The sequence below is a fragment of the Haliotis rufescens genome, unplaced genomic scaffold (genome assembly GCF_023055435.1).
Source record: "Haliotis rufescens isolate VD_foot unplaced genomic scaffold, xgHalRufe1.0.p SCAF_6, whole genome shotgun sequence".
Classification (NCBI taxonomy): domain Eukaryota; kingdom Metazoa; phylum Mollusca; class Gastropoda; order Lepetellida; family Haliotidae; genus Haliotis; species Haliotis rufescens.
This window is the reverse complement of record NW_025964334.1, coordinates 14201270-14226626: the sequence shown is the minus strand read 5'-3', so window position 1 is coordinate 14226626 and position 25357 is coordinate 14201270. Positions and strand designations below refer to the sequence as shown.

The window sequence follows — 25357 nt, the reverse complement described above, 5'->3', positions numbered from 1 at the left end:
ACACTACAACAGAATTAATAACTCTCCCTTTCAGTGAGTCACACCAATCTATAAACACTACAACAGAAGTAACAACTCTCCCTTTCAGTGAGTCACACCAATCTATAAACACTACAACAGAATTAATAACTCTCCCTATCAGTATGTCATACCAATCTATAAACACTACAACAGAACAGTGAGTCACACCAATCTATAAACACTACATCAGAATTAATAACCCTTTCAGTATTTACAAATATACATTTATAATTATTATACATCCGTGCCTTTACTATTAAGAGTACAGAATGAAAGGACCAACTTTTATTGTTTCTTTCATATCAACATTTCCTCTTTCATCTGCTTTCATTTTTGTTTATATTCTGACAATAATTAGAAATATGGCAAATGCAAATCTACCATCTTTCAATGTATTTGCAGCTTCTTGTGTTAGTAGTACATCTTGACTAGTTACGTCCATTACAAAAAAATTAAAAAGTGACAAAAACATTTCCATATCTATACGAAAGTACATTGTACGATTCCAACTATATGCTAAGCATATGTCTATTTATGTGGTATCCTGTATACCAACAATACTTCAACAGACCGCCGTCATATAGCTGGAATATGGCTGAGTGCGGAGTTAAACAACACAAACAACTTTTTTTAAATAAATATTCATAATCAATTGTATATATATTTTTATCATAACATAAATGCAAATGCAGACACAAAAAACACTGATTTCCATTTAGATATGTGTAAATGTATATGTAATTGTGTTACATTTTAAATATAACATTATGCTGATAAGGACTGATCAAATGCCATGGACATTTAATGTGATACTTGCACAATTATACAGAGACATCAAATGAAATAATTATCTTCAAAACCATGAAATCGTACAACAAAGAGGAAAAAGAATAACATTATTTATTTGGTTATGGGAATTTGAAATATCATCAATTAGAATATGTAAACGGCATAAGTCTGATGAAATTCAAAACGAGCGTTATCTATTGTAAACATCTGATCATTGCCAAACCAAATTGGATATATGCATTCATTTGTAAATGAGTGAAAAGTAAATCGCTTGAGGCTAACAACAGTATTAATGCACGTAGCCTTATCGGTGATAACACGGCATGAATATGCATATTAAATAAAAGCGACATACAACAACTGACTTAATAACTGTCACATCGACATACAACAACTGACTTAATAACTCTCACATCGACATACAACAACTGACTTAATAACTCTCACATCGACGTACAAAATCTGACTTAATAATTCTCACATCGACATACAACAACTGACTTAATTACTCTCACATCGACATACAACAACGGACTTAATTACTCTCACATCGACGTACAAAATCTGACTTAATAATTCTCACATCGACATACAACAACTGACTTAATTACTCTCACATCGACATACAACAACTGACTTAATAACTCTCACATCGACGTACAAAATCTGACTTAATAATTCTCACATCGACATACAACAGCTGACTTAATAACTCACACATCGACATACAACAACTGACTTAATAACTCTCACATCGACATACAACAACTGACTTAATAACTCTCAGATCGACATACAACAACTGACTTAATAACTCTCACATCGACATACAACAACTGACTTAATAACTCTCACATCGACATACAACAACTGACTTAATAACTCTCACATCGACGTACAAAATCTGACTTAATAATTCTCACATCGACATACAACAGCTGACTTAATAACTCTCAGATCGACATACAACATCTGACTTAATAACTCTCACATCGACGTACAACATCTGACTTAATAACTCTCAGATCGACATACAACAACTGACTTAATAACTCTCAGATCGACATACAACAACTGACTTAATAACTCTCACATCGACATACAACAACTGACTTAATAACTCACACATCGACATACAACAACTGACTTAATAACTCTCACATCGACATACAACATCTGACTTAATAACTCTCAGATCGACATACAACAACTGACTTAATAACTCTCACATCGACATACAACAACTGACTTAATAACTCTCACATCGACATACAAAATCTGACTTAATAACTCTCACATCGACATACAACAGCTGACTTAATAACTCTCACATCGACGTACAACAACTGACTTAATAACTCTCACATCGACATACAAAATCTGACTTAATAACTCTCACATCGACATACAAAATCTGACTTAATAACTCTCAGATCGACATACAACATCTGACTTAATAACTCACACATCGACATACAACAACTGACTTAATAACTCACACATCGACATACAACAACTGACTTAATAACTCTCACATCGACATACAACAACTGACTTAATAACTCACACATCGACATACAACAACTGACTTAATAACTCTCAGATCGACATACAACAACTGACTTTATAACTCTCACATCGACATACAACAACTGACTTAATAACTCTCACATCGACATACAACAACTGACTTAATAACTCACACATCGACATACAACAACTGACTTAATAACTCTCACATCGACATACAACAACTGACTTAATAACTCACACATCGACATACAACAACTGACTTAATAACTCTCAGATCGACATACAACAACTGACTTTATAACTCTCACATCGACATACAACAACTGACTTAATAACTCTCACATCGACATACAACAACTGACTTAATAACTCACACATCGACATACAACAACTGACTTAATAACTCTCACATCGACATACAACAACTGACTTAATAACTCACACATCGACATACAACAACTGACTTAATAATTCTCACATCAACATACAACAACTGACTTAATAACTCTCACATCGACATACAACAACTGACTTAATAACTCTCACATCGACATACAACAACTGACTTAATAACTCACACATCGACATACAACAGCTGACTTAATAACTCTCAGATCGACATACAACAACTGACTTAATAACTCTCACATCGACATACAACAACTGACTTAATAACTCTCACATCGACATACAACAACTGACTTAATAACTCTCACATCGACATACAACAACTGACTTAATAACTCACACATCGACATACAACAACTGACTTAATAACTCACACATCGACATACAACAACTGACTTAATAACTCTCACATCGACATACAACAACTGACTTAATAACTCTCACATCGACATACAACAGCTGACTTAATAACTCACACATCGACATACAACAACTGACTTAATAACTCTCACATCGACATACAACAACTGACTTAATAACTCTCACATCGACATACAACAACTGACTTAATAACTCTCACATCGACATACAACAACTGACTTAATAACTCACACATCGACATACAACAACTGACTTAATAACTCTCACATCGACATACAACAACTGACTTAATAACTCTCACATCGACATACAACAACTGACTTAATAACTCTCACATCGACATACAACAACTGACTTAATAACTCTCACATCGACATACAACAACTGACTTAATAACTCACACATCGACATACAACAACTGACTTAATAACTCTCACATCGACATACAACAACTGACTTAATAACTCACACATCGACATACAACAACTGACTTAATAACTCTCACATCGACATACAACAACTGACTTAATAACTCACACATCGACATACAACAACTGACTTAATAATTCTCACATCGACATACAACAACTGACTTAATAACTCTCAGATCGACATACAACAACTGACTTAATTACTTTCACATCGACATACAACAGCTGACTTAATAACTCTCAGATCGACATACAACAACTGACTTAATAACTCTCAGATCGACATAAACCAGCTGACTTAATAACTCTCACATCGACATACAACAACTGACTTAATAACTCTCACATCGACGTACAACAGCTGACTTAATAACTCTCACATCGACATACAACAACTGACTTAATAACTCTCAGATCGACGTACAACAACTGACTTAATAACTCTCACATCGACATACAACAGCTGACTTAATAACTCTCACATCGACATACAACAACTGACTTAATAACTCTCACATCGACATACAACAACTGACTTAATAACTCTCACATCGACATACAACAACTGACTTAATAACTCTCACATCGACATACAACAACTGACTTAATAACTCACACATCGACATACAACAACTGACTTAATAACTCTCACATCGACATACAACAACTGACTTAATAACTCACACATCGACATACAACAACTGACTTAATAACTCTCACATCGACATACAACAACTGACTTAATAACTCACACATCGACATACAACAACTGACTTAATAATTCTCACATCGACATACAACAACTGACTTAATAACTCTCAGATCGACATACAACAACTGACTTAATTACTTTCACATCGACATACAACAGCTGACTTAATAACTCTCAGATCGACATACAACAACTGACTTAATAACTCTCAGATCGACATACAACAGCTGACTTAATAACTCTCACATCGACATACAACAACTGACTTAATAACTCTCACATCGACATACAACAGCTGACTTAATAACTCTCACATCGACATACAACAACTGACTTAATAACTCTCAGATCGACGTACAACAACTGACTTAATAACTCTCACATCGACATACAACAGCTGACTTAATAACTCTCACATCGACATACAACAACTGACTTAATAACTCTCACATCGACATACAACAACTGACTTAATAACTCTCACATCGACATACAACAACTGACTTAATAACTCTCACAGCGACATACAACAACTGACTTAATAACTCTCACATCGACATACAACAGCTGACTTAATAACTCTCACATCGACATACAACAGCTGACTTAATAACTCTCACATCGACATACAACAACTGACTTAATAACTCTCACATCGACATACAACAACTGACTTAATAACTCCCAGATCGACATACAACAACTGACGTAATAACTCTCAGATCGACATACAACAACTGACTTAATAACTCTCACATCGACATACAACAACTGACTTAATAACTCTCACATCGACATACAACAACTGACTTAATAACTCTCAGATCGACATACAACAACTGACTTAATAACTCTCACATCGACATACAACAACTGACTTAATAACTCTCACATCGACATACAACATCTGACTTAATAACTCTCAGATCGACATACAACAGCTGACTTAATAACTCTCACATCGACATACAACAACTGACTTAATAACTCTCACATCGACATACAACAACTGACTTAATAACTCTCACATCGACATACAACAACTGACTTAATAACTCTCACATCGACATACAACAGCTGACTTAATAACTCACACATCGACATACAACAACTGACTTAATAACTCTCACATCGACATACAACAACTGACTTAATAACTCTCAGATCGACGTACAACAACTGACTTAATAACTCTCACATCGACGTACAACAACTGACTTAATAACTCTCACATCGACATACAACAACTGACTTAATAACTCTCACATCGACGTACAACAACTGACTTAATAACTCACACATCGACATACAACAACTGACTTAATAACTCTCATATTGACGTACAAAATCTGACTTAATAACTCTCACATCGACATACAACAACTGACTTAATAACTCTCACATCGACATACAACAACTGACTTAATTACTCTCACATCGACATACAACAACTGACTTAATAACTCTCACATCGACATACAACAACTGACTTAATAACTCTCACATCGACATACAACAGCTGACTTAATAACTCACACATCGACATACAACAACTGACTTAATAACTCACACATCGACATACAACAACTGACTTAATAACTCTCACATCGACATACAACAACTGACTTAATAACTCTCACATCGACATACAACAACTGACTTAATAACTCTCACATCGACATACAACAGCTGACTTAATTACTCTCACATCGACATACAACAACTGACTTAATAACTCTCATATTGACGTACAAAATCTGACTTAATAATTCTCACATCGACATACAACAACTGACTTAATAACTCTCAGATCGACATACAACAACTGACTTAATAACTCTCAGATCGACATACAACAACTGACTTAATAATTCTCACATCGACATACAACAGCTGACTTAATAACTCTCACATCGACATACAACACTGACTTAATAACTCTCACATCGATATACAACAACTGACTTAATAACTCTCACATCGACGTACAAAATCTGACTTAATAATTCTCACATCGACATACAACAACTGACTTAATAACTCACACATCGACATACAACAACTGACTTAATAATTCTCACATCGACATACAACAGCTGACTTAATAACTCTCACATCGACATACAACAACTGACTTAATAACTCTCACATCGACGTACAACAACTGACTTAATAACTCTCATATTGACGTACAAAATCTGACTTAATAACTCTCACATCGACATACAACAACTGACTTAATAACTCTCATATTGACGTACAAAATCTGACTTAATAATTCTCACATCGACATACAACAACTGACTTAATAATTCTCACATCGACATACAACATCTGACTTAATAATTCTCACATCGACATACAACAACTGACTTAATAACTCTCACATCGACATACAACAACTGACTTAATAACTCTCAGATCGACATACAACATCTGACTTAATAACTCAGATCGACATACAACAACTGACTTTATAACTCTCAGATCGACATACAACAACTGACTTAATAACTCTCAGATTGATATGCATCTTTCGACTTAATAACTCTCAGATCAACATACAACAACTGACTTAATAACTCTCACCAGTCTTTACACAGATCTACATGTGTACATACAATAATAATAATAATAAAGCAACAAAACAACTCTCAAATTGACATACATCTATTGAATTAACAACTCTCAGATCGACATACAACAACTGAATTTATATATCCCTCTCCAGCTTTACACAGATCTACATGTTAAGCCCATTTCTTGTGTCCCCCGCCGTGATCTTGCTGGAATATTGCTAAAAGCGGCGTAAAACCATACTCACTCACTCACATGTGTACATACAATAATAGCTACAAAAAGCTACAAAACCCTTCCATATCCAATAGAAATCTCTGCATAAAGCAGAGTCGATTGTAGAACAACTGCATTACTAATTCTCCTGCCTGTATACAAACACCTGTTTCGGATCTCACCTCTCTCTTCTACGCCGTGTGTGATATGTTCCAGCCAGGCATTTAAAGAACAAATAAAAAGCACAAATAGCAATTGAATCACACACGTCCATAGAAGCGTCAGCAGATAAAGAGGACTGAAGATGTACCCCAACAGTCGGCTGTTTCTGGAGGTCTCTTTATCATCCTCCATCCTGGGTTCTTCACCATCCATTGACACACGGTTCCTCTCTTCATCTCTGGTAATAGCGTCCGTTCCCGTGTGGGGTTCACTGACCCCTGGTCTTAGTTCATGCAAGGCACCACTAAGGAGAATTGTCCTTTCCGACATTTGTCTGTCATTATTGTCCTTTGCAGAAGCATGTTTTGCCTCTTCCGATAAGACTGCTTCGTGGTCTGCACCAGTGGTCGAATCGGTTTGTGTGGTTTTGATAAATTTCTTAGGAAGGAACGAAAACGTACTTATGACTACCAACATGTTCAAACAGCCGATAACGATGAAAGACATTTGAAGAGACACTCCATGGTCATATGCAAGCTGCAAAAGAAACCGAATTTCAACATTGTTTATGCTCAAGATGGCAGACTCATATACACGTCTCTCAGTGATGGGTTTACAACAGTGAACGTTGCGCTAGCATATCAACCCTTAGCAGTAGTTCCCAGCGACCGCCTCCGTGGTCTAATGATAGAGCGTCCGCCCGGAGAGCGGAAGGTCCGGGGTTCGATCCCAAACCGCGTCATACCAAAAGACGTTAAAAGATGGTACTTGTTGTTACCCTGTCTGGCGCTCGGCATTAAGGGGCTAAAACAAGGACTGGTCGGCTCGGAGTCAGTATATTCATGTTAAACTGCGGCATGGTATCTCAGTGAGCTAGCACTATAAATCGGCATCAGTCCGGACTAGTACAAGCAGCCACATACACACACGTGCATGCACGTCGCTATATAAGTGCAATAATCTTGGACGCGACGTTAAACCCCATTTCACCTCACCAAACTAGTTCCCAGCATTCTATGGTTGGCTGGCTGGTTGTTTTACACAACACTCAGCAATATTCCAGCTATACGACCGCGGTCTGTGAATAATCGAATCTGGACAAGATAATCCAGTGATTGATATCATGAGCATCGATCCACGCAATTGGGACGACAGACTTATCTACGTAGGGCATCAATTTGAATATATATATATTTATATATATGTTAATTGTGACTGGTGTCCAAATGCATGTTATTTGGGGGTCAGTTGTTTAGGCATTGTCTCCAAATTGATGCCCTACGTAGGGTCATTATTGCCGTTGAGGGCATCGTATCCTGAATAGGATGGCCTTCTGTGGCGACTCACTGGATCGGGTTGGTTAGTTGGTTAGTCGTTTACGCCGCACTCAGCAATATTCCAGCTATATAACGGCGGTCTGTAAATAATCGAGTCTGGACCAGACAATCCAGTGATTGATATCATGAGCATAGATCCACGCAATTGGGGTCAATGACATGCTTCAACCAAGTCAGCTAGCCTGACCACCCGATCCCGTTAGTCGCCTCTTACGACAAGCATAGTCGCCTTTTACGGCAAGCATGGGATCTTCACGGGTCCCAGCATTCTATGAGTGTCATAAGAACCGAATTACTAGGATCGGCTGATCTCAATGTATGGCATGGCAGATTGTAAGTTATTGTTCCCTGACACAATTGATATTGTCAGTTCGGGTGGAACGTGTGGCCCGGTCGTCTAAGGCGCCGCGATTCGAGTTGCGTCCCCTGGGCACGCCAGAAACCTATGATTGTGAGTTCGAATCCCGGTTCTCCCAAATTATGTTTCTAGTTTTGTCAGCACCATACCCGTGCTCTTGGGTTTCACCGAAGTGATAAACGTCTCAAAAAAACTTCACTTCAAGCTTTCCTCCGACATTAAACTGACACCCCGCGATATAACAGGAATATTGTTAATAGTGTTACCTTCACAACTAGCATGACAGCCGCGGAGGCGTCGAAAGCTCCACATATGAGGCCTATGACAGTCGGCCCACCTTTCGCAAACATGTACGATACCTACAATGAAATTAGTGAACATGAAATTAAGGTGTCCAGTTTCCTTGATCTGCATTCTTTGTATTCTTCAGGACGACAGATATAGACTTATATATATATAGTCTTCAAATTGATTCCCTACGTAGATAAGTCTATATCTGTCGTCCTGAAGAATACAAAGAATGCAGATGTATATATATATATATATTAATAATTGTTAATTGTGACTGGTGGCCAAAGGCATGTTATTTGAAGGTCAGTTGTTTATGCATTGTCTCCAAATTGATGCCCTACGTAAGGCCATTATTCCCGTTGACAGCATCGTACCCTGAATAGGATAGCCTTCTGTGGCGACTCGCAGGATCGGGTTGGTTGGTTGGTTGGTTGTTTACGCCGCACTCAGCAATATTCCAGCTATATGACGGCGGTCTGTCAATAATCGAGTCTGGACCAGACAATCCAGTGATTAGCATCATGAGCATCGATCCACGCAATCGGGGTACGATGACATGCATCATCCAAGTCAGCGAGCCTGACCACCCGATCCCGTTAGTCGACTCTTCCGATATGCACAGTCGCCTTTTACGGCAAGCATTGGTTGCTGAAGACCTATTCTACCCCGGATCTTCACTGGTCATTGGGATCAAGTGATGCATGTCATCGTATCCCATTTCGCGAAGATCAATGATCATGATGGGAGCACTTTAAACAAAAACAAACAAAGAAACAAACATAGTCCAACCTGGTTGTTTGTTTGTAATATCCCCATCCCGCCATTTCCTAGAGCCATGTAGCCTATGAACATTAGCCAAGGTGTGTCTGCAAGGCAAGGTGAACCCGCAAATCATGACATTAGGCGATAGAGATGTGGTGTGGAGTTCATTCATCTATCAAGCTATTGTTTCTGTGATAGTCATAAATGCAACAACGTTGTCACGACAGCATAAAATACAGTTATCTAAAATTATGATGAGGCATTTATCTAAGGTTCTTCATTTCATGTTCATTACCTTACTGATTATCATCATATCATTACATATATTTATGTCATTTCATGTCATATCACTGGATATTAGGACAGCGGCATTTATTGACAGTCAAGAATTGACAGTCAATGTGTGTGAGTTCTTTGGAGTATGAACCTTCGGAGCTTGTGACGACGTTCATACAATGTTTGGCCCTCACCTACACAAAGTGACAGTCAATTCTTATAACTTTTCATTGCAAAAATTTAACTTCAAAGGATATATTTAGTACGTGTGACTTACAACAACCAGCTGTGTCGTGGAATAAAATAGTTCCTCAAAAAGAGAGGTAACATGAGTGTATGTATGCACAAATTGCTCTTCAGAAACTTCTGACACAACAGTCGTATTCAAATAATATCAACATTAGATGAGAAAAGTCTGTTTAAGCCTACCCCAGTAAGTCCGTCACAATGACACTGCGTCGTAATACATTTACATCAAGTACAAGACGACAAAAAGGCCGACACTATAAACATGACGGGTGAGATTTCGGAAGTTGTTAATGAACCTTTACATGTTTAAGGCATTATTGATCAATTATCCGATCACTGAAAGGTGATTAAAGATATGCCAATAGACACTAAGGTAAATTCATGGATTGCTCGCTGTCGGCCTAGACACGGATGGAGTCGATACTTTGATAGTTTGGATGTGCATTTCTTTGGTTTTTTTCACTACGATGGGTCGCAGCGAAAATATTCGTATACGATCATACAGTCCAAGTCTTTGACGTTTTCTCAATGTATGCTAATACGCTGAGTTCAAGATTAAAGGTTCTAACGGATCAGAAAGAACGCTTCTGTATGTATTGGTGCTAGGGATCCGGAAATCCGAGGGATTCCCCCAGGAATGTGGATGTTCGGCAGTGTATACGTCATTTCAAGAACACGGTCTCGTGAACACAGTCAAATTGTGTCGTTCATACACTTATGAACGTCACTTTCGCGTTCACGTGACCAACCTCTCGTCCAATAGAAAAGCCGTATATCGTGTAAACTTCAAATTTAAAAAAATATCAGTTGGATCCCGATAACGTCTCATATCACGTCACATATCACCTCAAAACTTGAAATGAAAGTGTAATACAAAGAATCTACATTCTCGCGTCGGAACCAACTAAAACAATGCTGCTTGCAGTTCTGATGAAATATGCTTCATACGTATTTAATACGGTAGCTTACCTACAGATATGACAGCGAACATGGTTGATCCAATCACCAATAATGTTCTGAAAAGTAAATATACTTGGATGAAACGTTACTTCACAAATATGTACATTCACTTTCCCCAAGAGTCATACGTGTCCCCTATCAACACACACACATGCCACACCACACACACACACACACACACACACACACACACACACACACACACACACACACACACACACACACACACACACACACGCCCGCACGCACGCACGCACACACACATGCCTGTACAATCACAGGACAAATAAAAGCGACACAAGCAGAGTTCATTGTATGTATGTTCAATGTGTGTATTCATGTGCAAATGTTAAGGAATCAAGTTAGCGAAAAGGTGACCGTGTACTGCCTCACCGGTGTCGCCAGTCACAAACACATGCAAAGACAAGTCAATTGTGGCAAATGTCTACCATACATTTGTTTAGAGGATTACTGAGACCTACAATCTGGAATATTGCTCGACATTAAAACGAAAGTTGATGATTGGAAAGTTGAAGTCATCCTTGTCACAGTCTTGTGGAGAGTGTTTTGTCACTCTGAAAACATTTTTCCAGTTGTAGCTCCTCCTATTTTTAGGTGGATTTAGGAAAGTTAGTGATCAATTGTTGCGTGAAACATAGGAGAGACGGATGGAACACATACTATTATGAATGACTTTTACCCCCTGAGAAAATATTTTTGGGGCACCATTTGTTCTCACAGCATATACAGTGTATATATAGGTTGGTTTCGTACTCTAAAAAAAATACTTTTTAAATTACCATTCCGTTCGCAAATTTCATTCTGCTGCAGTGAACATTTTTGGGGTTATCACGAACATCATATATTTACTGTATCGCCTTTGGACTGAATTTGACCATCAATGTCTGTTAGGAGTATTTCACGAGTAGGTGAGTATGGTTTTACGGCGCTTTTAGCAATATTCGAGCAATATCAAAGCGGGGGACACCAGAAATGGGTTTCACACAATGTACCCATGTCGGGAATCGAACCCTAGTCTTCGGCGTGACGAGCGAACGCTTTAACCACTAGGCTACACGACCGTCCCTGTATTGTGGAGCTTTTAACAGTATTCCAGTTATGTCACGGCGTGTCAGCTTAATGTGGGAGGAAAGCCCGAAGTGATGCAGGTCTCAGACGTTTACCACTTCGGTGAAACCCACGAACACGGGTACGGGTATGACGGCGGTCTGTAAATAATCGAGTCTGGACCAGACAACCCAGTGATTGATATCATGGCCATCGATCAACCCAACTGGGATCGATGACATGCTTCAACCAAGCCCTAATCATGACATGTAGCAAGTCACCTATAGTAAATGCTTCTTGAGTTATGTCTATTCATGTTCTTTTCTTGAAGGCAATGGTCTAGAATATGACCGTGATTATTCTTGTACATGATAGGATATCCCTGGGATGTCCCAGGGCTACGTGGCTCCGCGGTGGCACGCAAGTTCAGACGAAACCTTAGAGCATCCTCATGTACATTGGGCTGCCTGATTAATATCAACACTAAGCCAAACAAATGAATGTTCGCGCTTTTCAAATGTAGGCCCATATCTTAGAACAGGATTCTCAAGCCCAACTGATGAAGCTTTGCGTTTTACCAAGGTGGGCCCACCTGTTGCGATCACTACACATATGACGCAGTTGTTTTGGACACGTTTAGGAATGTTATAACAGTAAGAACATAACACAATCTACAAGCTACCAACTTTCTAAACTGTCGGCCCGTCTACAACCTTCTCTATTCAGAATGAAGTAGCGCCAACAATTGAAGGAAACTCAAATTCACGAGGTTTTTATTTCACTCGAAAGAACCGAATATGCAATATTGTACAATTTATGGATGGAAAGAAGAAAAGAAAATATATGCAAATATTTGATAAAGAATAATGCTAGCCTAAGGGATCAGGTGGATGATATTAATATTTTGAATAAAAAAAACGTGCATCGTGGCTAACGAGCGTTTTTGCAAATACGAAAACAACGGTGACAGGTCCATGTCATTTGAATGGCCTCCCTTTCCAAAAGCCAACCACCGTGAAAGCGGTTTCACCATCAACGTGTTACTCAGCAGCCCAAGAACATGCATATCCGTGTGAAATGTGCTATACTTTCAAAACACTCGCATACTGAAGAGACGAAGAGTTAGGCAAAGTTGTTTCAAAGCCGAACTGTTGAGCAGTTAAAAAAACTGAAAAAAGAAGAACTGTGGTGGAGTAGATTACTGGTCGCTTTGAACAGTATTCCACTTTAAACAGTATTCCACTTTGAACAGTATTCCACTTTAAACAGTATTCCACTTTGAACAGTATTACACTTTAAACCGTATTCACAGCATGTCAGCTTTTTGTTGGAGGAAAGCCCGATGTGCTGCATGTCTCAGACTCTTACCGCTTTAGTGATACCCACCAGCAAGAGGTATAGTGCTGACAACCCTAGAAACATAATGGGGGGGGGGGGGGGGGGGGGGGGGGGTATTGGCAATGACCATATAGCCTATATAGTACAATGAACATCATAAATGTGTCACGTGACCCCGACTTGTATCTATACAAAGCCTAACTAAACATCTAGTAACAGATTATTTTCTTAATCCACTGACGTTGTGGTATCAAAACTTTTAAACTATGACCATGGATTCAATATGGGTCATGCGGCGGGGCATGCACATGTGTCACGATTACCTGCTATTGTCACGATTTGTGAGAGGAGGTATGTAAATATAAAAAGTCATGGAATAATCAGTCTCCATTATCCACCGAAACAGATTCCATTGATCGTAAAAGGCAATATGGCGGTGAATATTATACAAAAGGGATCACTGAAAATCAGTAATGGCACCAGGTGTTCGTCAACAGGGTAAGCATTTCCTGCCCAACCGCTAGCACCTGCCATTCACACAATTTACATCAACAAAGTAAATGTTTTATGCCTGACAGTAGTACTCATGCCTTTCGGCCTGTAAACAAACCAGACATTCAATTGTTTCATGGGCCAGAAACTCCGGTGATACAACAGCGCATTTAATGGGTTTGTTAAAATTAAAAATGATAAGTAAATTTTGAATTTCGCTGTGTAACAGAGCAGAGGTTCTGTTGCTTGTAAGTGAAGAAACGTTTGAGAAATATGTACGTTTTGCAACACAGTTGAGGACAGTTGTTTTAAACTTCAAAAGAATGCTTAGGCAGTGTGTAATCATAGCTTTCGGCAATGGGAGCCGTGCCAATTTACACTTGTCAGAGGGGTACTCAAAGTACGTGATCTAGACTACCAATTGTCGGACTGTCATTTTTGTGGAAGCCTCGTTGGCTTAGTGGGTTAGATCGCTGACTTGTGTGCTGGCGATTATGTGACTCACTCTGGCAAGTGTTGGTTGAATCCCGGACGGGACTCAACCCCAAAAAAGTACGAGAATCTGTACATTAATAAGAAAGTGTTACCCCAAATATAACATTTGTTACACGAATTATATGTTTAGAAAGATAGTTGATTTTGTTGTAGCAAAATAACTATTCCAGAATGGTAATATGAATATCATATGCAAGTTACGAGTTTAGGCACATTTGAATTTCTAACCAAAATTCCTTTACCAAAACGCATACTACATACACATGGTATACGTTTTCAGGTTAAGAGACACAAAAAGAGCATATATCATCATCCATTAACTTCAATAATTCCATTTTGGTATATAGAGGTTTATTTATGATTGTGTACTGGAAATCTATTAGTTTAACATTGTAGTACACATTCTACAATTAGAGAAAACATTATTCTATAATTGCATGTTATTGCACCCACTAACCATCAAATTGAATTATATATAAATGTTTGTATCATCTCTCTCATCATTGCTTCAAATTAAAAGAGTAACATAATACCTGATGGTTATGGTTCAAACGGCACCAATCGAAAACGGCAAACATGGCATAGTGAGTGAGTGAGTGAGTTGGGTTAAACGCCGCTTTTAACAGTATTCCAGTTATATCGCGGCGTGTCAGCTTAATGTAGGAGGAAAGCCCGAAGTGATGCAGGTATTAGACGTTTACCACTTCGGTGAAACCCACGAGCACGGGTATGGTGCTGACAAACCTAGAAACATAATCGGGGCGAACCGGGATTCGAACCCAGAATCATAGGTTTCTGGCGTGCCCAAGGGACGCAACTTTGCACAGCGAATCGCGGCGCCTTAGGCGACTGGGCCATCCGTGCCCCCCAAACAATGCATAGTATCTTCATACTATTGTATATTTATTTTGAATATAGAATTAATAAACATAAGATAAGCATTCTTTAATGTCATATAAAATTGTAAATAGTAGTTATGTTTAGTTCATTTTCAGTATTAACTGCGTGACTGCAAAACGAATATATCATTAATAGTTTATCGTATGTTATAACTGTACATGTGTTTTATATGTTGTTTTTTTTATTTTCGTACACATGACACAAATATAATAACACATTCTGGTGTCGTTTTGTGGGGTGTGGGTGTGGTGTGTTGGTATTGAACTGATTCTTATTTTTAAAAAATATGGATGTACATGGGAGTACTGAAAAGTAATTAGTGGCGCCTCCTTTCAAAGTGGTCGGATTGTAACAGAGTTTTCCGCACCTGGTGAATTACAAATATGGCAGGCAGGTATCGGGAATGGACAAGGAGGCTGGTTGTACCTATATAATAGCGACATGAGGACGATTCGAAGCATTTTTGTTATGACTGTTATCTACTTGTCAAATACTGACTGGATTCCTCGTTCTACACACTGAATTTCTGCAAGCTTCCAAAACTATTCTGGATTCAAGAACGGTTTCAAGACAATTGACAGTGACAAGATTCTAGACGTTCGTTACTGCACTCACGTTAATTATAGAGACTTTTGCAATGGAATAAAGTTTCCCCACAGCCAAACCTTCAACGGGAAGAACACGTGTATTTGTCATTTCCAAATTGAGAGATTTCAGATATTTTTTACTGAAATTAAAAGTCCATAAAATAACCAAATAGTTGTGTCACAATCACAGTGTAAATGACAAAAGATTGTACCTTTACATGTAACATCAATCTTGACTGGGCCCAACATTGTTAAGTAGTGCAGAATTAATAAAAGTGTTGTGTGGATGTGTGTATGTGAGTGGGGGAAAACATATGGTTAAACACATTACTCCTCCCTGGTCTGCGCATCCAGTGTCTTCATCCTGCAGGGTCATAGTGCCTTCAGGGGTAAAGTAGGGGCGGTCGGGTAGCCTAGTGGTTAAAGCGTTCGCTCGTCACGCCGAAAACCCGGGTTCGATTAGCGACATGGGTACAATGTGTGAAGCCTATTTCTGGTGTCCCCCGCCGTGATATTGCTGGAATATTGCTAAAAGTGGCGTAAAATCAAACTCACTCACTCAGGGTAAATTTCAATAATTTCACATACTTTCAGTATGTTGTGTTGTCCAAAACAACAAAATATCTCCTGTATGGTATGTTAGCAAGTATTGGTGTTGTGTTGTTGACATAGCTCTGGGATGAACCATTGAAAAAATAAGTGGTAGATGCTTCACTTCTTGAGGACTACACCAGAAAGGCCCATCCTGCATAGTAACCGCACATGTGGAAGGTCTCAATGAATGCCCAGGTTACCATCAAATATTTGACACAGCTGAATGTGCTATTCAGACACACCTCAGACATTGCAATGTTTGTGACAACTATGTAGTTCAAACAAAATTCGAAACAATATGTTCAGTATCATCTATGAGAGAGTACATGTGTCCCAAACTGTACAGAATCATAAAGCATCTAATCGTTGTTGATGCTGTACAGTTGTGACATATGTTCAATTGTCTACACAATACACAATGCAACAGCAGTTAATTAAAGTCAGACAACTATTAACAGCAGGACCCTGGCATTCAATTAAGATCAATCAACTGTAAAAAGCCAGTGTGGCGAAACTAAACAATTCTTAAAAGTGTGTCTCCCTTCGTTACTATAAATGCCAAACTTTATTTTCAAATAACGATGATGTTGTTCCGGTAACGTCACACTAAACATAGAGCGGGTGAGTGAGTTGGTTTAACGTCACTTTGAACTGTAAATGAACGTCAAGCAAATGTCAGCCTGAGACAGATTTGGCAGTGGATCGGTAATGGTGTGAGGTGGCATCATTGTGACTGAGCGAACGGTTGTTATGTGTTACGACTTCGTTCAATATTATCCTACAACTATTACTAGAAATTAATATCCCTTACAATTTTGGAAATTTTATCCCCTACTTTTTCCAGCCTCCAGCGCAATTATCTTAATTACAAACTTTCAAACAATTTCTGTTTAATGACATCACTTCCGGTTTGGGAAACCACATGACTAATGCAAGAAAACTTTAAAACAAACAGTCATATGTCTCTATGGCTACCTTCAGTGTGCAAACTTACGTTGAGTTTGTAATTGATATCTTTCCCGTAAAAACTAAGCCTCGTTTTCAAGTGCGACCTATATACGGTTTGTCCATTTCGTGATTAGGACCATCTTTGGTCAATTTTCCCAACTGTAACTATACCTGATAGGCAATAAATGGGCTATTATCATGATACGACATCTTACATATCTCTCAGGAGGATACCATCAATTCCCAATTTCGTTTTTATCTCCTGAATTTTTGGATGGTATTTTAAAAATCTTTTGATTAGATACCTCAGGGTATAGAGAGGATTTTGTTGAATACATTCATTTCCCTCAAGGGCGAGTGGGAGGAAAAACAACAAAGAAGATAATAATGTTTCCCCCTAGGATGAACATATAAACTTCGATAAACAGATCCACTGACTTCAAAATAAATACACATAAAACAAATGCTTTAAGTTCTACATAGAAGTAATGCACGCACTAACCACACGCGGTATTAAAATGAAAATTCTTAGGGTAAGAGTGAGTGAGTGAGTGAGTATGGTTTCACGCAGCTTTTAGCAATATTCCGGCAATATCACGCCGGGGGACACCAGAAATGAGCTTCACACATTGTACCCATGTCGGGAATCGAACCCGGGTCTTCTGCGTGACGAGCGAACGCTTAAACCACTAGGCTACCCGACCGCCCCTCTTAGGGTAAGAGGCATGTAGATGTAGATACAGTTTTCCCTCAATATTGACATCCAATCAACTTGTAAATAACTGTAGTTGGAAATAAATTGAGATAAACACGAAAAGATAAACCAAAATAGTTGTTTGCGTTTCGGGCGTCAGCATTCGGCACTAGCTGCTCAAAAGAGTATTCAAATATCGCTGATATTAGTAATAAGTGTACCATACGTTCACCTAAAGTCGATGCTAATTATCCCTTGACCAGCTTCAGTCACTCCTCCACAACACACGTAAGCATTGTGATATGATGTTTAGTAAAGACATAATATAACATGTCTAACTTAACTTGGACAATGATGGTGACAATAATACAAAATCTCGGTTGGATCAATTCCAGTTTGAACCATTAATATATTACGGCGCTCACTAGTAACTATCATTTCTCTTGCAGACAAATATTTACATTGAGTTGCTTCAGGGACACGTATGTCCCTCCTCTTCAACCGTCATTTTGAAATCGAATAAAACTGAAACTACCGTATTCGACGTAATAAACGCCCAGGGCGCTCTCAAAATTACAAATAGGGCCTTTTATTAGAATAACATTTTGGTGGGGGAAAAAATGTTGAAAGATCGTAAATTGCGTGGTTTATGCTGACAGTCTGAATAATACAAAACAAAAGTCTTTGCGTATTATACACGACATATATATTTTTCCAGAATTTAATTACCCCTAATTAAGGGTGCATATAACACACAAGTGTGTATTATACACGAATAAATAAGTCTTGTGCACATTGATCAATCGGAAGGGGTGCTAATGGAGATTGTTCACTAGCCAATATATTAGCAAATATCGCAGTGGGCGATTATTAGAGCGGGACGCTTATTACGGCGAATACGGTACATCACGCACACGAAGACACTTGACAGTTTTTAATTCCTGGGGTAATTTTCTGTTGTGGGATATCATCCCTCCTCTGAAAATTATGTACATCGTAAATAACACCATTATTTTAACTTTGACTGAATCAGTATTCACGGCGTAATTTATTGTATGTTTTGAAATCTAAATATCAGATATTCAGAACATAACACATTATTGTCTGAAAGGTCGCCAATAACAACATCAGAATCGTTTGACATATTTGTCGGCATCCAGATGTTAACTTCTGACTTAGGAACATAAATTTCGCCCCTCAAAACCCATGATAATCTCATTAGTAGTTGTTAAACACGACTGGACAACACTGTACACTGTCCCATTTTTTCAAACCAGTCTCATTTCTGCAATGTATTGTACACTCTCAGAGAAAGAATTTCATTTTCTACATCATAGGTTTAGCCAGAGGATGACCCATCGCAATGTTCACTCAGACAAAGTTATGAATATGTTCGTCAGAAAAAAAAGACTTTTCGAATTTCAACATAAAAGGCGCCGCTAAAAATCATAAATGTACTTACATACAAACGATTCTTGTTGTCCTGATTCCATACACAAAATTGATATGACCCAAAAGCAGGGTAATAAAAGTTGATAGCACACTGCAAACGGCAACACACAACTCAAACATGGCATCCTGGTCAGCGCATCCAGTCACACTGCGTTCAGAGATAAAGCCCAATGATACATTATATTCTTCAATCAAATCCAACTCTCTTCTATATGTAAAGTCATTATGTATTGGTGTTGTGTAGTTGGCATATCTCTGTGATGATCCTTTGCAAAGGAAGCGGTAGATTCCTTCCTTCTTAAGAATGTAAACCAGAGAGGCCCAACCCGCATAATAACCGGACAGAAGGAAGGTCTCAAGGAATGCCCAAGCAGTGACAAAATATCTAAAATACGTGCAACGACTATTTAGATATTCCTCGAACATCGCAGTGTTTGTTAATTTTAAACGTGAACGTCAGAGAACAAAGCGTCACTTGGAAGTAAAACAAAACGGTATGATTACTCGCATGTAATGTGAACCACTCATGGTTATTTTTATGGAAATTATGGAATTGTGTTTTCCTCTTGTATATAATTATAAAATAATTAAAGGTTTGTTGTGTTCATTGTAATAACTGCATTCTGATAAGCTTAGTAGCTTACACGCGTTGTATTCATTTCCCAATGAGTGTAAAACATTTAGCTACGACCACCGAAGCGGACTACATATATTACTACGAATGTTGGGGAATCTCAATGTTACAGTCGAGAGAATTCCCTTTTAGTCTGCTCACGTGTATCGTCATGCACAGGATATTTAGCGAAATTCCTAACTACCCTTTGAGACCGAAGGCCGAGAAGGAATGAAACAGCAAACGTACAGGCTCGCTGGTCATTTTTTTCCGCTCGCCTAGGTTCCACAAATTTCATGTCTTCGGTTTTCATTTCTCACCCGCATTTTTCCAACTATGTCTTCCAGGAACTAATGTTTTGATCTGGCAGTGATTACCAGGGCCCACTTGCACAAAGCGATCTTAGCGCTACAACTATTGTAAGCCTATGTTAAAGCATGGGGGTTACGATCATCTTACCGCTAAGATCGCTTTGTGCAAGTGGGCCCATGTCATTTGAAAGAGCCTCCTTCTCCCGGACATATTTGTAGTCTGTCTGTTGCAGTTCTTCTCGCAGCTTGCCTTGATTGACAGGTCCTATGAACTTTGTTTTGATCCTACTCTCCGTTGATTGGCTACTGCCTGTGTGGGCGTGTTATGTGCATAAATTAAACAGTCACCTGATTCATATCCGCTATGCGGATTCATACAGTTTGCAAATCATATCTAAACATATCTAAATGAACCGAAACAATACACAGTGAATCCTTAACTGTTTGCGAAAAGGTGAGCGTACCCTGCACCACCGGTGTCACCCATCACAAACACACACAAGGGCACGTAAGGTGTCCACTTGAAAAATAACTTGTTGAACGCGTTACTAAGGCTAAACACGTGTAACCCTGATGAAACATGTTTTGAGCAAGAGTCGTATTAGGCTGTTTGATATGTTAACAGGAAGTCCATGTTTGATTATACTTCAACAGTTGTGAAATGTAGACACCAGGCTATATCAGCTGGACTATTGCTCAACAAAAAGGGAAAGTTATTGAAAGCCAGTCTTTTGTCTGAAAAGCATATATATATATATATATATATATATATATATATATATACAAAAATGAGGTAAATGTTCACTCGGTGTACATGTAATATATAATAAAATAATAAAGTCCACGTTAGTCCATCATCTTCTTTATATCAGTTTCATACATAGTACTTTCGCTGTCTCATGACAGCTCTTCAGTGTAACTGACATATACATATTATATCATGAGACAGCGAAAGTACTATGTATGAAACTGATATAAAGTAGATGATGGACTAACGTGGACTTTATTATTTTATTATATATATATATATATATATATATATATATATATATATATTAATAATTAAATAAGTGGAGTAAGATTGGAGTAAGTATATATATACAACAACTTTCTGAAAAGCATATAGAAAGGGAAAGTTATTGAAAGCCAGCCTTTTGTCTGATAAGCATATATAATATTATATGCTTTTCAGACAGAAGACTGGATTTCAATAACTTTCCCTTTTTGTTGAGCAATATATATATATAGTTATCACGATCAATGGAGACTACCTAATTTGTCATTGATATTCTGCATGTAATATCTTCCATCAACCATGAGATTATATGTTTAATGTCAATACTTATCTAAATTAATTTCGTTATCCCATAAGTCTAATCATTATAACAGTATCAAAGGCTAAATCTACAAATTCTCTATCGCTCCTATTGATCACATACTTACTCGCAGTATTCAAATTATTTTTTGGGGGGGTGGGGTAGCCCGAATTGACATCATGAACATCGATGGGATTTGGGATCATGACATTCATCAACCAAGCCAGCGAGCCTGACCACCCGATCCCGTTAGTCGCCCCTTACGACAAGCATAGTCGCCTTTTACGGCAAGCATGGGTTGCTGAAGACCTATTCTACCCCGGGTCATCAGTGTATTTTTATTGGACGTCATTGACACTGGCTCCGAAACGAAGTTCGGAATAATAGAATTAAACGTTCGCACGGTGATGTGATGTTACAACGTGATATACTTACACCATAATATAATTATTTGACTACACTTTCAAAATATCCCTCTGATTCTTTGTATACAACATGACATGACTCCACATATGCGACCATCCGGGGAAAACTTAAATGTTTATTTACTAACTGGTATTATCTTGGACATTATTCAAAACAAGATCATAGTCACATATGGATATTTCCAAAAGATATGCGGTAGTTCGAGATATATGAAAATAGAGCAGGAATGTTGCTGTACTTTTACGCAGGTTTATGTGCCATAATTAGACATGTACCTAACACTTTCTTCTCAAATCAAAGTGAATAACTGAGAATGTCATCGATAGCAAAAATATGTTGATGTGTTACAGTTGGAACTGAAAATAAATAAGCAGTTCACTAGATACTCTCCCTGGCCCATCTTCCCGAGGCAAGAGAGTTAAACTGACTATAAAAGTCCAGTTTCCACCCTTTCCGAATTAGGCTGGTATTATGGAGTTACATTTTGGCTGGACTAACGAGTCTATGCATAGTCCAATCTTTTATGGTCAGTTAACTCCCTTTGCCTCGGGAAGATGTCCCTGGCTTACAAGTAAAATTGGGGAATACACTTAACAACCGATTCAGGTCATTCAAGTCTGGTTGATTTCCCATATTTCAACTTTAAATCTCTGTTTAAAACTCAAGAATGAACTTACATGGAAAATAGTCTTGTAGTCCTGATTCCATAAGCAAAGTTTATTTGACAGATGAGCAGGCTAAGGAAAGTTGATAGCACACTGCTAATGGAAACACACAACTCAAACATGGCATCCTGGTCAGCGCATCCAGTGTCTTTATCCTGCAGGATCTTAGTGCCTTCTAAGGTAAAGTTCCACGAGTCCCCATATTGTCCGTAAGTTGTGTTGTCCACAACACCGAAGTTTCTCCTGTATGTCATGTTAGCATGTATTGGTGTTGTGTTGTTGACATATCTCTGCGATGAACCATGGCAAAGGGAGCGGTAGATTCCTTCCTTCTTGAGAACGTACACCAGAGAGGCCCACCCAGCTTTATACCCGGCCAGGAGGAAGGTCTCAAGGAACGCCCAAGTTGCAACAAAATACCTGAACCATCTTTTCGTATATTCACTACACATCGCAATACTGTCTACATATATATCCACGTTTACCTGAAATATGTTAAAAACATATATTAAGAACAATACATAACTAAAACAATATTATAAACATCAAATATTTTAAACTGTGTTAACTCATCCCATACATCATTGTTAAAAGCTTCTTTAAAAAAGCAAAGGGCAACAGACATGTGTTATTGACAAGAACGATGTGACATTGTCTGTAATGTAAGTTCAGAATGGCTACTGAATTCCTGGTTCAGAATCAACCGCGAGAACAACCATAAGTCGTTGTTAAACAATGGCTCACGAGTTACGACTCCAACATTCCAGAGTCCTCATTGCACAAAGCAAGTTCAGTGCCAATAACAGAGTTCTCATTGCACAAAGCGAGTTCAGTGCCAATACCAGAGTTCTCATTTCCCAAAGTGAGCTCAGTGCCAATACCAGAGTTCTCATGCACAAAGCGAGCTCGGTGCCAATACCATCATTACGCCAATGCTGTTTTATACAAACACTTTATATAGTGTGTCCGTATTTTCCTATGTGCTGAAATAGGCAAAAAGGCTGATGATTGGCTAGATCGGCGGATAGTATGTAGTTTAACGTATGTTGTCGATACTGGAATGAAATACAACAAATATATCTTGTAATGTTACTTCCAGATTCGTGTGGTTTTGACAATTAAGCGTTTCATATTATAACAGTCACATTACCAAGAGGTGGAGAGATCGAATGATTTTGAAATAAGCAATGATCGTAAGCCCACTATTGCTGTCGTATTCCAGCCATTTGTTTTGAAAGATGTAAAACTCTATTCTCAAATCTCCCAGTCGCTCTCGTAACTCAGCTTTCCATCTATGGTTGGTTGGTTTGTCGTTTTACGAAGCACACAGCAATATTTCAACTATATGACGGCGGTCTGTAAATAATCGAGTCTGGCCAGACAATCCAGTGATTGACATCATGAGCATCGATCCACGCAATTGGGATCGATGACATGCATCAACCGAGTCAGCGAGCCTGATCACCGATCCCGTCAGTCGCCTTTTACGGCAAGCATGGGTTGCTGAAGACCTATTCTACCCTGATCTTGACGGGTCTTTTCCATCTCTTACTTTAGAAGATGAAAACTACCAAACCTAGCGAATTTTCTCTCTTTTTAGAGCCCATTTTAGGTCGTTTTCGTCACCGAAAGTGAAACAGCGTCACTTCAATGTTGACTTCAATCATTCACGTCGTACGTGAGAGTGTTTCATACGGGTGAGAATTGGTCGTCAGCAACTCATTAGTCGTAATGACGGCTAACGGGATCCTGTGGTTAGCTTCAGTGAATTGGTTGATACATGGCATCGTATCCCAGTAGCTGAAAATTGGAACCTAGCCCTTCACAGAGAAAAGTTGAAAATGATGCCAAAAGTATTAAGCAGTAAAATATATAATTTAATCATTACATTTTCTGATCCTATGCACATGTAGCTTATATTCTATTTGTTCGAAAGAACATTTTATTGTTCAGGGCCGGATGGCGCCACACAACTCCTGTTTCACAGAGCAGGGG

The 25357-nt window shown here is 38.5% G+C and overlaps 1 protein-coding gene across 1 annotated transcript in view; it reads right to left on the bottom strand.

Moving 5' to 3' along the window:
- The window catches only part of LOC125374717 (equilibrative nucleobase transporter 1-like), a 30520-nt gene extending 6679 nt beyond the window's left edge, over window positions 1-23841 (bottom strand). The window contains exons 1-6 of the mRNA XM_048385985.1: window positions 23375-23841; window positions 20042-20179; window positions 11473-11519; window positions 10006-10082; window positions 9192-9284; window positions 7251-7767 (exon numbers count right to left, since the gene is read on the bottom strand). Of these exons, the coding sequence (XP_048241942.1) occupies window positions 7251-7767; window positions 9192-9284; window positions 10006-10082; window positions 11473-11519; window positions 20042-20179; window positions 23375-23814 (1312 nt within the window). The 5' untranslated portion in view covers window positions 23815-23841. The remainder of the gene's footprint in view (window positions 1-7250; window positions 7768-9191; window positions 9285-10005; window positions 10083-11472; window positions 11520-20041; window positions 20180-23374) is intronic.
- Between the last annotated feature and the right edge of the window lie 1516 nt (window positions 23842-25357).